A 17,933-nucleotide genomic window follows, 5' to 3' on the forward strand; every position below is an offset into this window, starting at 1 on the left:
CTCTGATTGGGCCACTCCAGAAGGTGTATTTCCTTCTGTTGAAGCCGTTCTGTTGTAGATTTACTTCTGTCTTACGGGTTGTTGTCTTGTTGCATCACCCAACTTCTGTTGAGCTTCTATTGGCGGACAGATAGCCTTACATTCTCATGCAAAATGTCTTGATAAACTTTGGAATTCATTTTTCTGTCGATGATAGCAAGCTGTCCAGGCCCTGAGGCAGCAAAGCAGCCCAAACCACGATGCTCCCTCCACCATACTTTACAGTTGGGATGAAGTTTTGATGTTGATGTGCTGGGCCTTTTTTCCTCCACAGTGTTGTGTTCCTGTAGTTTCATCTGTCCACATCCAGGTGCTCTTTTGCAAACTTCAGACGTGCAGCAATGTTTTTCTGGGACAGCAGTAACTTCTTCCGTGGTGTCGTCCCATGAACACCATTCCTGTTTAGTGTTTTACGTATCGTACTTGTCAACAGAGATGTTAGCATGTTCCAGAGATTTCTGTAAGTCTTCAGCAGACACTATAATTCTTCTTAACATCAACCTCAGAAAAATACAATAATTTGTGTTTTTAGTGTAAGCATAACGTGTTTGTCTATTGTTGTGACGAAGATGAAAATCAGATTAAATTTGACAAATATATGTAGAAATCCAGGTAATTCCAAAGGGTTCACATACTTTTTGCCACTGTACACACATTAGACACACACGTTATATACACCTATATTACACACACACGTTATACACACGCATATTACAGACACACACGTTACACACACGCATATTACAGACACACACGTTACACACACGCATATTACAGACACACACGTTACACACACGCATATCACAGACACACACATTATAAAAACGCATATTACAGACACACACGTTATACACACGCATATTACAGACACACATGTTATATACACACACATTACAGACACACGTTATACACACACACGTTACAGACACACGTTATATACACACACGTTATACACACACACATTACAGACACACGTTATATACACGCATTTTACAGACACACGTTATACACGCACATTACAGACACACGTACATTACAGACACACACGTTATACACACGCATATTACAGACACACACGTTATACACACGCATATTACAGACACACACGTTATACACACGCATATTACAGACACACACGTTACACACACGCATATTACAGACACACACGTTACACACACGCATATTACAGACACACACGTTACACACACGCATATTACAGACACACACATTATAAACACGCATATTACAGACACACACGTTATACACACACACATTACAGACACACACGCATATTATAGACACACACGTTATACACACGCATATTACAGACACACACGTTATATACACACACACAAATGTTATATACACACACATTAAAGACACACGTTATATACACACACATTACAGACACACACGCATATTATAGACACACACGTTATACACACGCATATTACAGACACACGTTATACACGCACATTACAGACACACGTTATACACACGCACATTACAGACACACACGTTATATACACACATTACAGACACACACGTTATACACACGCATATTACAGACACACACGTTATACACACGCATATTACAGACACACACGTTATACACACGCATATTACAGACACACACGTTATATACACACACACGTTATATACACACACATTACAGACCCACATGTTATACACACACACACATTACAGACACACGTTATACACACACACACATTACAGACACACGTTATACACACACACACATTACAGACACACGTTATACACACACACGTTATACACACACATTACAGACACACGTTATACACACACGTTACAGACACACACGTTACAGACACACACGTTACAGACACACACGTTATACACACGCACATTACAGACACACACGTTATACACACACACACACAAACATTACAGACACACGTTATACACACACATTACAGACACACACGTTATACACACACACACATTACAGACACACGTTATATACACACATTACAGACACACGTTATACACACATTACAGACACACGTTATATACACACGTTATACACACACGTTATACACACACACACACACACATTACAGACACACGTTATACACACACATTACAGACACACGTTATATACACACACACACACGTTATATACACACATTACAGACACACGTTATACACACACTACAGACACACGTTATACACACACATTACAGACACACGTTATACACACACATTACAGACACACGTTATATACACACACACACGTTATATACACACATTACAGACACACGTTATACACACACTACAGACACACGTTATACACACACACATTACAGACACACGTTATACACATACATTACAGACACACGTTATATACACACACTACAGACACACGTTATATACACACACATTACAGACACACGTTATACACACACGTTATACACACACACACATTACAGACACACGTTATACACACACACACATTACAGACACACGTTATACACACACACACACACACACACACATTACAGACACACGTTATACACACACACACACATATACACAGACACACACACACATTACAGACACACGTTATACACACACATTACAGACACACGTTTTACAGACACACGTTATACACACACATTACAGACACACGTTATACACACACACATTACAGACACACGTTATACACACACACATTACAGACACACGTTATACACACACACATTACAGACACACGTTATACACACACATTACAGACACACGTTATACACACATTACAGACACACGTTATATACACACGTTATACACACACACATTACAGACACACGTTATACACACACATTACAGACACACGTTATACACACACACACACGTTATATACACACACATTACAGACACACGTTATACACACACACACACGTTATATACACACATTACAGACACACGTTATACACACACTACAGACACACGTTATACACACACATTACAGACACACGTTATACACACACTACAGACACACGTTATAAACACACATTACAGACACACGTTATACACACACATTACAGACACACGTTATACACACACATTACAGACACACGTTATACACACACATTACAGACACACGTTATACACACACATTACAGACACACGTTATATACACACATTACAGACACACGTTATATACACACACTACAGACACACGTTATATACACACACATTACAGACACACGTTATATACACACACATTACAGACACACGTTATACACACACATTACAGACACACGTTATACACACACATTACAGACACACGTTATACACACACATTACAGACACACGTTATACACACACACACGTTACAGACACACACGTTACAGACACACGTTATAGACACACACATTACAGACACACACATTATACACACACACACACACACACACATTACAGACACACGTTATACACACACACACACACATTACAGACACACGTTATACACACACACACACACATTACAGACACACGTTATACACACACACATTACAGACACACGTTATACACACACACACACGTATTACAGACACACACGTTACAGACACACACGTTACAGACACACACATTACAGACACACGTTATACACACACACATTACAGACACACACGTTATACACACACACATTACAGACACACACGTTATACACACACACATTACAGACACACGTTATATACACACACATTACAGACACACGTTATATACACACATTACAGACACACGTTATACACACATTACAGACACACGTTATATACACACACGTTATACACACACACATTACAGACACACGTTATACACACACACACATTACAGACACACACGTTATACACACACACACACACATTACAGACACACACACACATTACAGACACACGTTATATACACACATTACAGACACACGTTATACACACATTACAGACACACGTTATACACACACGTTATATACACACGTTATACACACACACATTACAGACACACGTTATACACACACACATTACAGACACACGTTATATACACACACACACGTTATATACACACATTACAGACACACGTTATACACACACACACTACAGACACACGTTATACACACACACACATTACAGACACACGTTATACACACACACACATTACAGACACACGTTATACACACACACACACACACATTACAGACACACGTTATACACACACACACACATTACAGACACACGTTATACACACACACACACACACACATTACAGACACACGTTATACACACACACACACACATTACAGACACACGTTATACACACACACACACACATTACAGACACACGTTATACACACACACACACACATTACAGACACACGTTATACACACACACACACATTACAGACACACACGTTACAGACACACACGTTACAGACACACACGTTACAGACACACACATTACAGACACACGTTATACACACACACATTACAGACACACACGTTATACACACACACATTACAGACACACACGTTATACACACACACATTACAGACACACGTTATATACACACATTACAGACACACGTTATATACACACATTACAGACACACGTTATACACACATTATAGACACACGTTATACACACACGTTATATACACACGTTATACACACACACATTACAGACACACGTTATACAGACACATTACAGACACACGTTATATACACACACACATTACAGACACACGTTATACACACACACACACGTTAATACACACATTACAGACACACGTTATACACACACATTACAGACACACGTTAAACACACACATTACAGACACACGTTATATACACACACTACAGACACACGTTATATACACACATTACAGACACACGTTATACACACACTACAGACACACGTTATACACACACATTACAGACACGTTATACACACACTACAGACACACGTTATACACACACATTACAGACACACGTTATACACACACACTACAGACACACGTTATATACACACACATTACAGACACACGTTATACACACACATTACAGACACACGTTATACACACATTACAGACACACGTTATACACACACACATTAAAGACACACGTTATACACACACACATTACAGACACACGTTATATACACACACACACACGTTATATACACACATTACAGACACACGTTATACACACACTACAGACACACGTTATACACACACTACAGACACACGTTATACACACACATTACAGACACACGTTATACACACACTACAGACACACGTTATACACACACATTACAGACACACGTTATACACACACATTACAGACACACGTTATACACACACATTACAGACACACGTTATACACATACATTACAGACACACGTTATATACACACACTACAGACACACGTTATACACACACATTACAGACACACGTTATACACACACACACATTACAGACACACGTTATACACACACACACAGACACACAGACACATTATACACACACACACACACATTACAGACACACGTTATACACACACACACACATTACAGACACACGTTATACACACACACACACACACATTACAGACACACGTTATACACACACACACATTACAGACACACGTTATACACACACACACATTACAGACACACGTTATACACACACACATTACAGACACACGTTATACACACACATTACAGACACACGTTATACACACACACGTTACAGACACACACGTTACAGACACACACGTTACAGACACACACACGTTATAGACACGCACATTACAGACACACACGTTATACACACGCACATTACAGACACACACGTTATACACACGCACATTACAGACACACGTTATACACACACACACATTACAGACACACACGTTATACACACATTACAGACACACGTTATATACACACATTACAGACACACGTTATACACACATTACAGACACACGTTATACACACACACACACACGTTATATACACACATTCCAGACACACGTTATACACACACTACAGACACACGTTATACACACACATTACAGACACACGTTATACACACACTACAGACACACGTTACAGACAAACGTTATAGACATACGTTATAGACACACACGTTACAGACACACACGTTATACACACGCACATTACAGACACACGTTATACACATACACATTACAGACACACGTTATACACACACACATTACAGACACACACGTCATACACACACACACACATTACAGACACACGTTATACACACACACATTACAGACACACACGTTATACACACACACACATTACAGACACACGTTATACACACACATTACAGACACACGTTATACACACACACATTACAGACACACACGTTATACACACACACATTACAGACACACACGTTACACACACACACATTACAGACACACACGTTATACACACACACATTACAGACACACACGTTATACACACACACACATTACAGACACACACGTTATACACACACGCACACACATTACAGACACACGTTATATACACACATTACAGACACACGTTATACACACACATTACAGACACACGTTATACACACATTACAGACACACGTTATATACACACACATTACAGACACACGTTATACACACGTTATATACACACACGTTATATACACACGTTATACACACACATTACAGACACACGTTATACACACACACATTACAGACACACACGTTATACACACACACACATTACAGACACACACGTTATACACACACACACACACATTACAGACACACGTTATATACACACATTACAGACACACGTTATACACACACACATTACAGACACACGTTATACACACACACATTACAGACACACGTTATACACACACACATTACAGACACACGTTATACACACACACATTACAGACACACGTTATACACACACACATTACAGACACACGTTATACACACACATTACAGACACACACACATTACAGACACACGTTATACACACACACACATTACAGACAGACGTTATACACACACACACACATTACAGACACACGTTATACACACACACATCACAGACACACGTTATACACACACACACACATTACAGACACACGTTATACACACACACACACACACACATTACAGACACACGTTATACACACACACACACACACATTACAGACACACGTTATACACACACACACACACACATTACAGACACACGTTATACACACACACACACACACATTACAGACACACGTAATACACACACATTACAGACACACGTTATACACACACACACGTTACACACACACACACACACATTACAGACACACACGTTATACACACACACATTACAGACACACACGTTATACACACACACACACACATTACAGACACACGTTATATACACACATTACAGACACACGTTATACACACACATTACAGACACACGTTATACACACACACGTTACAGACACACACGTTACACACACACACATTACAGACACACGTTATACACACACACACACACATTACAGACACACACGTTATACACACACACACACATTACAGACACACACATTACAGACACACACGTTATACACACACACACACACACATTACAGACACACGTTATATACACACACATTACAGACACACGTTATACACACACATTACAGACACACGTTATACACACACATTACAGACACACGTTATACACACACACACATTACAGACACACACGTTATACACACACACACACACACACATTACAGACACACACGTTATACACACACACACATTACAGACACACACGTTATACACACACACACACACACACATTACAGACACACGTTATATACACACATTACAGACACACATTACAGACACACGTTATATACACACGTTATACACACACACATTACAGACACACGTTATACACACACATTACAGACACACGTTATACACACACACATTACAGACACACGTTATATACACACACACACACGTTATATACACACATTACAGACACACGTTATACACACACACACATTACAGACACACGTTATACACACACACACACATTACAGACACACGTTATACACACACACACACATTACAGACACACGTTATACACACACACACACACACATTACAGACACACGTTATACACACACACACACACACATTACAGACACACGTTATACACACACACACACACATTACAGACACACGTTATACACACACATTACAGACACACGTTATACACACACATTACAGACACACGTTATACACACACACGTTACAGACACACACTATACACACACACGTTACAGACACACACGTTACACACACACACATTACAGACACACACGTTATAGACACACACGTTATACACACACACACACACATTACAGACACACGTTATATACACACATTACAGACACACGTTATACACACACATTACAGACACACGTTATACACACACACGTTACAGACACACACGTTACACACACACACATTACAGACACACGTTATACACACACACATTACAGACACACACATTACAGACACACACGTTATACACACACACACACATTACAGACACACACATTACAGACACACACGTTATACACACACACACATTACAGACACACGTTATACACACACACATTACAGACACACGTTATACACACACATTACAGACACACGTTATACACACACACATTACAGACACACGTTATATACACACACACACACGTTATATACACACATTACAGACACACGTTATACACACACACACACATTACAGACACACGTTATACACACACACACACACACACACATTACAGACACACGTTATACACACACACACACACACACATTACAGACACACGTTATACACACACACACACACATTACAGACACACGTTATACACACACATTACAGACACACGTTATACACACACATTACAGACACACGTTATACACACACACGTTACAGACACACACGTTACACACACACACATTACAGACACACACGTTATACACACACACATTACAGACACACACGTTATACACACACACATTACAGACACACACGTTATACACACACACACACACATTACAGACACACGTTATATACACACATTACAGACACACGTTATACACACACATTACAGACACACGTTATACACACACACGTTACAGACACACACGTTACACACACACACATTACAGACACACACGTTATACACACACACACACACATTACAGACACACGTTATATACACACATTACAGACACACGTTATACACACACATTACAGACACACGTTATACAGACACACACGTTACACACACACACATTACAGACACACGTTATACACACACACATTACAGACACACACATTACAGACACACACGTTATACACACACACACACATTACAGACACACACATTACAGACACACACGTTATACACACACACACATTACAGACACACGTTATATACACACATTACAGACACACGTTATACACACATTACAGACACACGTTATACACACATTACAGACACACGTTATATACACACGTTATACACACACACACACACATTACAGACACACGTTATACACACACACACACATTACAGACACACGTTATACACACACACACACACATTACAGACACACGTTATACACACACACACACATTACAGACACACGTTATACACACACACACACACATTACAGACACACGTTATACACACACACACACACATTACAGACACACGTTATACACACACACACACACATTACAGACACACGTTATACACACACACATTACAGACACACACGTTATACACACACACACATTACAGACACACACGTTATACACACACACACACACATTACAGACACACGTTATACACACACACGTTACAGACACACACGTTACACACACACACATTACAGACACACGTTATACACACACACACACACACATTACAGACACACGTTATATACACACATTACAGACACACGTTATACACACACATTACAGACACACGTTATACACACACACGTTACAGACACACACGTTACACACACACACATTACAGACACACGTTATACACACACACATTACAGACACACACATTACAGACACACACGTTATACACACACACACACATTACAGACACACACATTACAGACACACACGTTATACACACACACACATTACAGACACACGTTATACACACACACATTACAGACACACGTTATATACACACACACACACGTTATACACACACACATTACAGACACACGTTATATACACACACACACACGTTATACACACACACACATTACAGACACACGTTATACACACACACACACATTACAGACACACGTTATACACACACACACACACACACATTACAGACACACGTTATACACACACACACACACACATTACAGACACACGTTATACACACACACACACACATTACAGACACACGTTATACACACACATTACAGACACACGTTATACACACACACGTTACAGACACACACGTTACACACACACACATTACAGACACACACGTTATACACACACACATTACAGACACACACGTTATACACACACACATTACAGACACACACGTTATACACACACACACACACATTACAGACACACGTTATATACACACATTACAGACACACGTTATACACACACATTACAGACACACGTTATACACACACACGTTACAGACACACACGTTACACACACACACATTACAGACACACGTTATACACACACACACACACACATTACAGACACACGTTATATACACACATGACAGACACACGTTATACACACACATTACAGACACACGTTATATACACACATTACAGACACACGTTATACACACACATTACAGACACACGTTATACACACACACACGTTACAGACACACACGTTACACACACACACATTACAGACACACACGTTATACACACACACACACACACATTACAGACACACGTTATATACACACATTACAGACACACGTTATACACACACATTACAGACACACGTTATACACACACACGTTACAGACACACACGTTACACACACACACATTACAGACACACGTTATACACACACACATTACAGACACACACATTACAGACACACACGTTATACACACACACACACACACACATTACAGACACACACATTACAGACACACACGTTATACACACACACACATTACAGACACACGTTATATACACACATTACAGACACACGTTATACACACATTACAGACACACGTTATATACACACGTTATACACACACACACACACATTACAGACACACGTTATACACACACACACACACATTACAGACACACGTTATACACACACACACACACACATATTACACACGTTATACACACACACACACATTACAGACACACGTTATACACACACACACACACATTACAGACACACGTTATACACACACACACACACATTACAGACACACGTTATACACACACACACACACATTACAGACACACGTTATACACACACACATTACAGACACACACGTTATACACACACACACATTACAGACACACACGTTATACACACACACACACACATTACAGACACACGTTATATACACACATTACAGACACACGTTATACACACATTACAGACACACGTTATACACACACGTTATACACACACACATTACAGACACACGTTATACACACACATTACAGACACACGTTATACACACACATTACAGACACACGTTATACACACACACATTACAGACACACGTTATATACACACACACACACACACACGTTATATACACACATTACAGACACACGTTATACACACACTACAGACACACGTTATATACACACATTACAGACACACGTTATACACACACTACAGACACACGTTATACACACACATTACAGACACACGTTATACACACACATTACAGACACACGTTATACACACACATTACAGACACACGTTATATACACACACATTACAGACACACGTTATACACACACGTTATACACACACACACATTACAGACACACGTTATACACACACACACACATTACAGACACACGTTATACACACACACACACACATTACAGACACACGTTATACACACATTACACACACACGTTATACACACACACACACACACACACACACACACACATTACAGACACACGTTATACACACACACGTTACAGACACACACGTTACACACACACACATTACAGACACACACGTTATACACACACACACATTACAGACACACACGTTATACACACACACACACACATTACAGACACACGTTATATACACACATTACAGACACACGTTATACACACACATTACAGACACACGTTATACACACACACGTTACAGACACACACGTTACACACACACACACATTACAGACACACGTTATACACACACACACACACATTACACACACACACACACACACACACACATTACAGACACACGTTATATACACACATTACAGACACACGTTATACACACACATTACAGACACACGTTATATACACACATTACAGACACACGTTATACACACACATTACAGACACACGTTATACACACACACGTTACAGACACACACGTTACACACACACATTACAGACACACACGTTATACACACACACACACACATTACAGACACACGTTATATACACACATTACAGACACACGTTATACACACACATTACAGACACACGTTATACACACACACGTTACAGACACACACGTTACACACACACACATTACAGACACACGTTATACACACACACATTACAGACACACACATTACAGACACACACGTTATACACACACACACATTACAGACACACGTTATATACACACGTTATACACACATTACAGACACACGTTATACACACACGTTATATACACACGTTATACACACACACACACACATTACAGACACACGTTATACACACACACACACACATTACAGACACACGTTATACACACACACACACATTACAGACACACGTTATACACACACACACACACACATTACAGACACACGTTATACACACACACACACACACATTACAGACACACGTTATACACACACACACACACACACACACATTACAGACACACGTTATACACACACACACACACACACATTACAGACACACGTTATACACACACACACACACACACATTACAGACACACGTTATACACACACACACACATTACAGACACACGTTATACACACACACATTACAGACACACACGTTATACACACACACACATTACAGACACACACGTTATACACACACACACACACATTACAGACACACGTTATATACACACATTACAGACACACGTTATACACACATTACAGACACACGTTATACACACACATTACAGACACACGTTATATACACACATTACAGACACACGTTATACACACACATTACAGACACACGTTATACACACACGTTACAGACACACACGTTACACACACACACACATTACAGACACACACGTTATACACACACACACACACATTACAGACACACGTTATACACACACATTACAGACACACGTTATACACACACATTACAGACACACGTTATACACACACACATTACAGACACACGTTATATACACACACACACACGTTATATACACACATTACAGACACACGTTATACACACACTACAGACACACGTTAAACACACACATTACAGACACACGTTATACACACACTACAGACACACGTTATATACACACATTACAGACACACGTTATACACACACATTACAGACACACGTTATACACACACTACAGACACACGTTATACACACACATTACAGACACACGTTATACACACACATTACAGACACACGTTATACACACACTACAGACACACGTTATACACACACATTACAGACACACGTTATATACACACACATTACAGACACACGTTATACACACACGTTATACACACACACACATTACAGACACACGTTATACACACACACATTACAGACACACGTTATACACACACACACACATTACAGACACACGTTATACACACACACACACACATTACAGACACACGTTATACACACATTACACACACACGTTATACACACACACACACACATTACAGACACACGTTATACACACACACACACATTACAGACACACGTTATACACACACATTACAGACACACGTTATACACACGTTATACACACACACATTACAGACACACGTTATATACACACACACATTACAGACACACGTTATATACACACACACATTACAGACACACGTTATACACACACACACACATTACAGACACACGTTATACACACACACATTACAGACACACGTTATACACACAAACATTACAGACACACACATTACAGACACACGTTATACACACACACACATTACAGATACACGTTATACACACACACACACACATTACAGACACACGTTATACACACACACACATTACAGACACACGTTATACACACACATTACAGACACACGTTATACACACACACACACACACATTACAGACACACGTTATACACACACATTACAGACACACGTTATATATGTATTGATGGTTGTACAGTCGTCTCAAATATAACTGAAGGACCTCGGCGTTACTCTCGACCCTGATCTCTCTTTTGACGTACATATCAAAACTGTTTCAAGGACAGCCTCATTCCATCTACGTAACATTGCAAAAATCAGAAACCTTCTGTCCAAAAATGCAGAAAAATGTATCCATGCTTTTGTTACTTCTAGGTTAGACTACTGCAATGCTCTACTTTCCGGCTACCCGGATAAAGCACTAAATAAACTTCAGTTAGTGCTAAATACGGCTGCTAGAATCCTGAGTAGAACCCCAAAATTTGATCATATTACTCCAGTGCTAGCCTCCCTACACTGACTTCATGTTAAGCAAGGGCTGATTTCAAGGTTTTACTGCTAACCTACAAAGCATTACATGGGCTTGCTCCTACCTATCTCTCTGATTTGGTCCTGCCGTACATACCTACACGTACGCTACGGTCACAAGACGCAGGCCTCCTACCTGTCCCTAGAATTTCTAAGCAAACAGCTGGAGGCAGGGCTTTCTCCTATAGAACTCAATATTTATGGAATGGTCTGCCTATCCATGTGAGAGACACAGACTCGGTCTCGACATTTAAGTCTTTATTGAAGACTCATCTCTTCAGTAGGTCCTATTATTGAGTGTAGTCTGGCCCAGGAGTGTGAAGGTGAGCGGAAAGGCAATGGAGCAACGAACCGCCCTTGCTGTCTCTGACTGGCCGGTTCCCCTCTTTCCACTGGGATTCTCTGCCTCTAACCCTATTACAGGGGCTGAGTCACTGGCTTACTGGTGCTCTTCCATGCCGTCCCTAGGAGGGGTCCGTCACTTGAGTGGGTTGAGTCACTGATGTGATCTTCCTGTCTGAGTTGGCGCCCCCACTTGGGTTCGTGCCGTGGGGGAGATCTTCGTGGGCTATACTCGGCCTGATCTCAGGATGGTAAGTTGGTGGTTGAAGATATCCCTCTAGTGGTGTGGGGGCTGTGCTTTGGCAAAGTGGGTGGGCTTATATCCAGCCTGTTTGGCCCTGTCCGGGAGTATCGTCGGACAGGGCCACAGTGTCTCCTGACCCCACTCGTCTCAGCCTTCAGTATTTATGCTGCAATAGTTTGTGTCGGGGGGCTAGGGTCAGTCTGTTATATCTGGAGTATTTATCCTGTCTTATCCGGTGTCCTGTGTGAATTTAAATAATTGTCTTTCCTTCTCTCGGAGGACCATAGCCCTAGGACCATGCCTCAGGACTACCTGGCCTGATGACTCCTTGCTGTCCCCAGTCCACCTGATAGTGCTGCTGCTCCAGTTTCGGAGTGCAGTCCATGAGGAGGAGATGCACTGCAATACTTAATGCAGCTGGAGGCCACACCAGATACTGACTGTTACTTTTGCTTTTGACCCCCCCTTTGTTCAGGGACACATTATTCAATTTCTGTTAGTCACATGTCTGTGAAACATGTTCAGTTGTGTCTCAGTTGTTGAATCTTGTTATGTTCATACAAATATTTACACATGTTAAGTTTGCTGAACATTAACGCAGTTGACAGTGAGGGGACGTTTTTTGTTGTTGCTGAGTTTATATACACACAGGCAAGATATATGCACACACAAACTTTACAAATACACACACACCCACTGACCGTGTGATGTCCAGTGCTCTCTGGACCTTGGCCTGTACTGATCCCAGCAGGTCAGCTCCCATCTTCTTCAGCAGCTGGGTGAGCAGGACGAACAGCCAGTCCTGCAGGTCTTCTCTGTGCACCAGGACAAAGTCCACTAGGGTCTCTAAGAACATACTGAACACCTTGGGAGAGACAGGGGACATGGGTTAGACACATTGTAACACACCACGCGCGCGCACACAACACACACACACACACACACACACACACACACACACACACACACACACACACACACACACACACACACACACTCTTAGAAGAGAGAGGAAAATGTTCATGCACACAAACGAGTGAGACACACATGTACTATGGATACTATGAGATAGGCTGAGGGAAGCAATTCCATTCAATTAACCAATCAACCACTCACTCTAATCAGCGTGCAGCAAGCAGAATTATGTTTCACCAATACACAATCAATATTCAGTATTCACTAAACACACATGCTGATTGGCTGTCGCCTGCAAAACAGCAGGGACTCAGACACCAATCACAGGGCGTCATGATGTCATAGTGATGTCACAGCTGTGAGCTGTGACATCACCGGGTCGGTTAGTGAGTGAGTCTGTGGTTGCCTTGGAAATCATTAAATTAGCCACCCAGTCAGATTACCACTCGCCAGATTAATCCATGAATTCAAGATTAGTCTCCAATCAGAGTACCAGGTTAGTGTCACAACCACACAAGCGTTAATCAAACGTTAATTGAACGTAAAATAAACGTTGTCTAGACTTACTCTCTACAGAGAGTTCCAGAGGAGAGGCATGGAGGGGAGAGAAACATACAACAGTTAGCATCCTGGGAAGCACACACACACTAGGGTGACCACATGTCCCAGATTGTGCGGGACAGACCTGCATTTTGTCCCTTTGTCCCTCAACCAAACAATCATGTCCCGTATTTGATCAACTAATTCAATCACCACAAATGTTCGATTTGTCCGGTATTTCAGTCAGACATTCCGACCGGTCTCTTGCAGTCACGTTGCACTTATGAAAAGACAGGCCTATATATTAAAAGGATGTGGTAGTGGTGATGTTAAACACTTCTTCAATCATTGTTGAGATCTGATATTCTGTGCAGTGCAAGATGAGACGTAGGTCAATGCCAATGTCATTTTTATTTATTTTCAGTGGTATTTTTAACAAACACGCCCCCATAATTTTTTTTGAATTAAAAACAGGTTCAGCCCCTGGTTCGACTGTGATTTTGCAGAGTTACTCCATCTCAATAATTGCATTTGGCAAAAGGCTCGGCACACGCATACTCAGGCTGACTCGCTCTTGTTCAGGCAAATGAGAAATAAGTGCAGTCAGGCTATCCGGAAGGCCAAAGTTAATTACTTTAAGGAACAGTTCTCTCTGTGTGTCTAAGTCATTAAGTCAGGTTTCATATTTGACTCAGCCATGCCTCCTTGCCCAGATGCTCCTCCCTCTTTTTCCC

General features: G+C 40.8%; 1 protein-coding gene across 29 annotated transcripts in view; it reads right to left on the reverse strand.

Annotated features, from left to right (window-relative positions):
• Positions 1 to 17,933, reverse strand: part of clasp2 (cytoplasmic linker associated protein 2) — a 121,290-nt gene that overhangs the window by 10,482 nt on the left and 92,875 nt on the right. For all 29 annotated transcript variants that reach the window (XM_065017850.1, XM_065017848.1, XM_029658609.2 and 26 more), the window contains one exon: positions 16,446 to 16,609. In XM_065017850.1, coding sequence (XP_064873922.1) covers positions 16,446 to 16,609 — 164 coding nt within the window. The remainder of the gene's footprint in view (positions 1 to 16,445; positions 16,610 to 17,933) is intronic.

The sequence above is a fragment of the Oncorhynchus nerka genome, linkage group LG4, assembly GCF_034236695.1.
Source record: "Oncorhynchus nerka isolate Pitt River linkage group LG4, Oner_Uvic_2.0, whole genome shotgun sequence".
NCBI lineage: Eukaryota > Metazoa > Chordata > Actinopteri > Salmoniformes > Salmonidae > Oncorhynchus > Oncorhynchus nerka.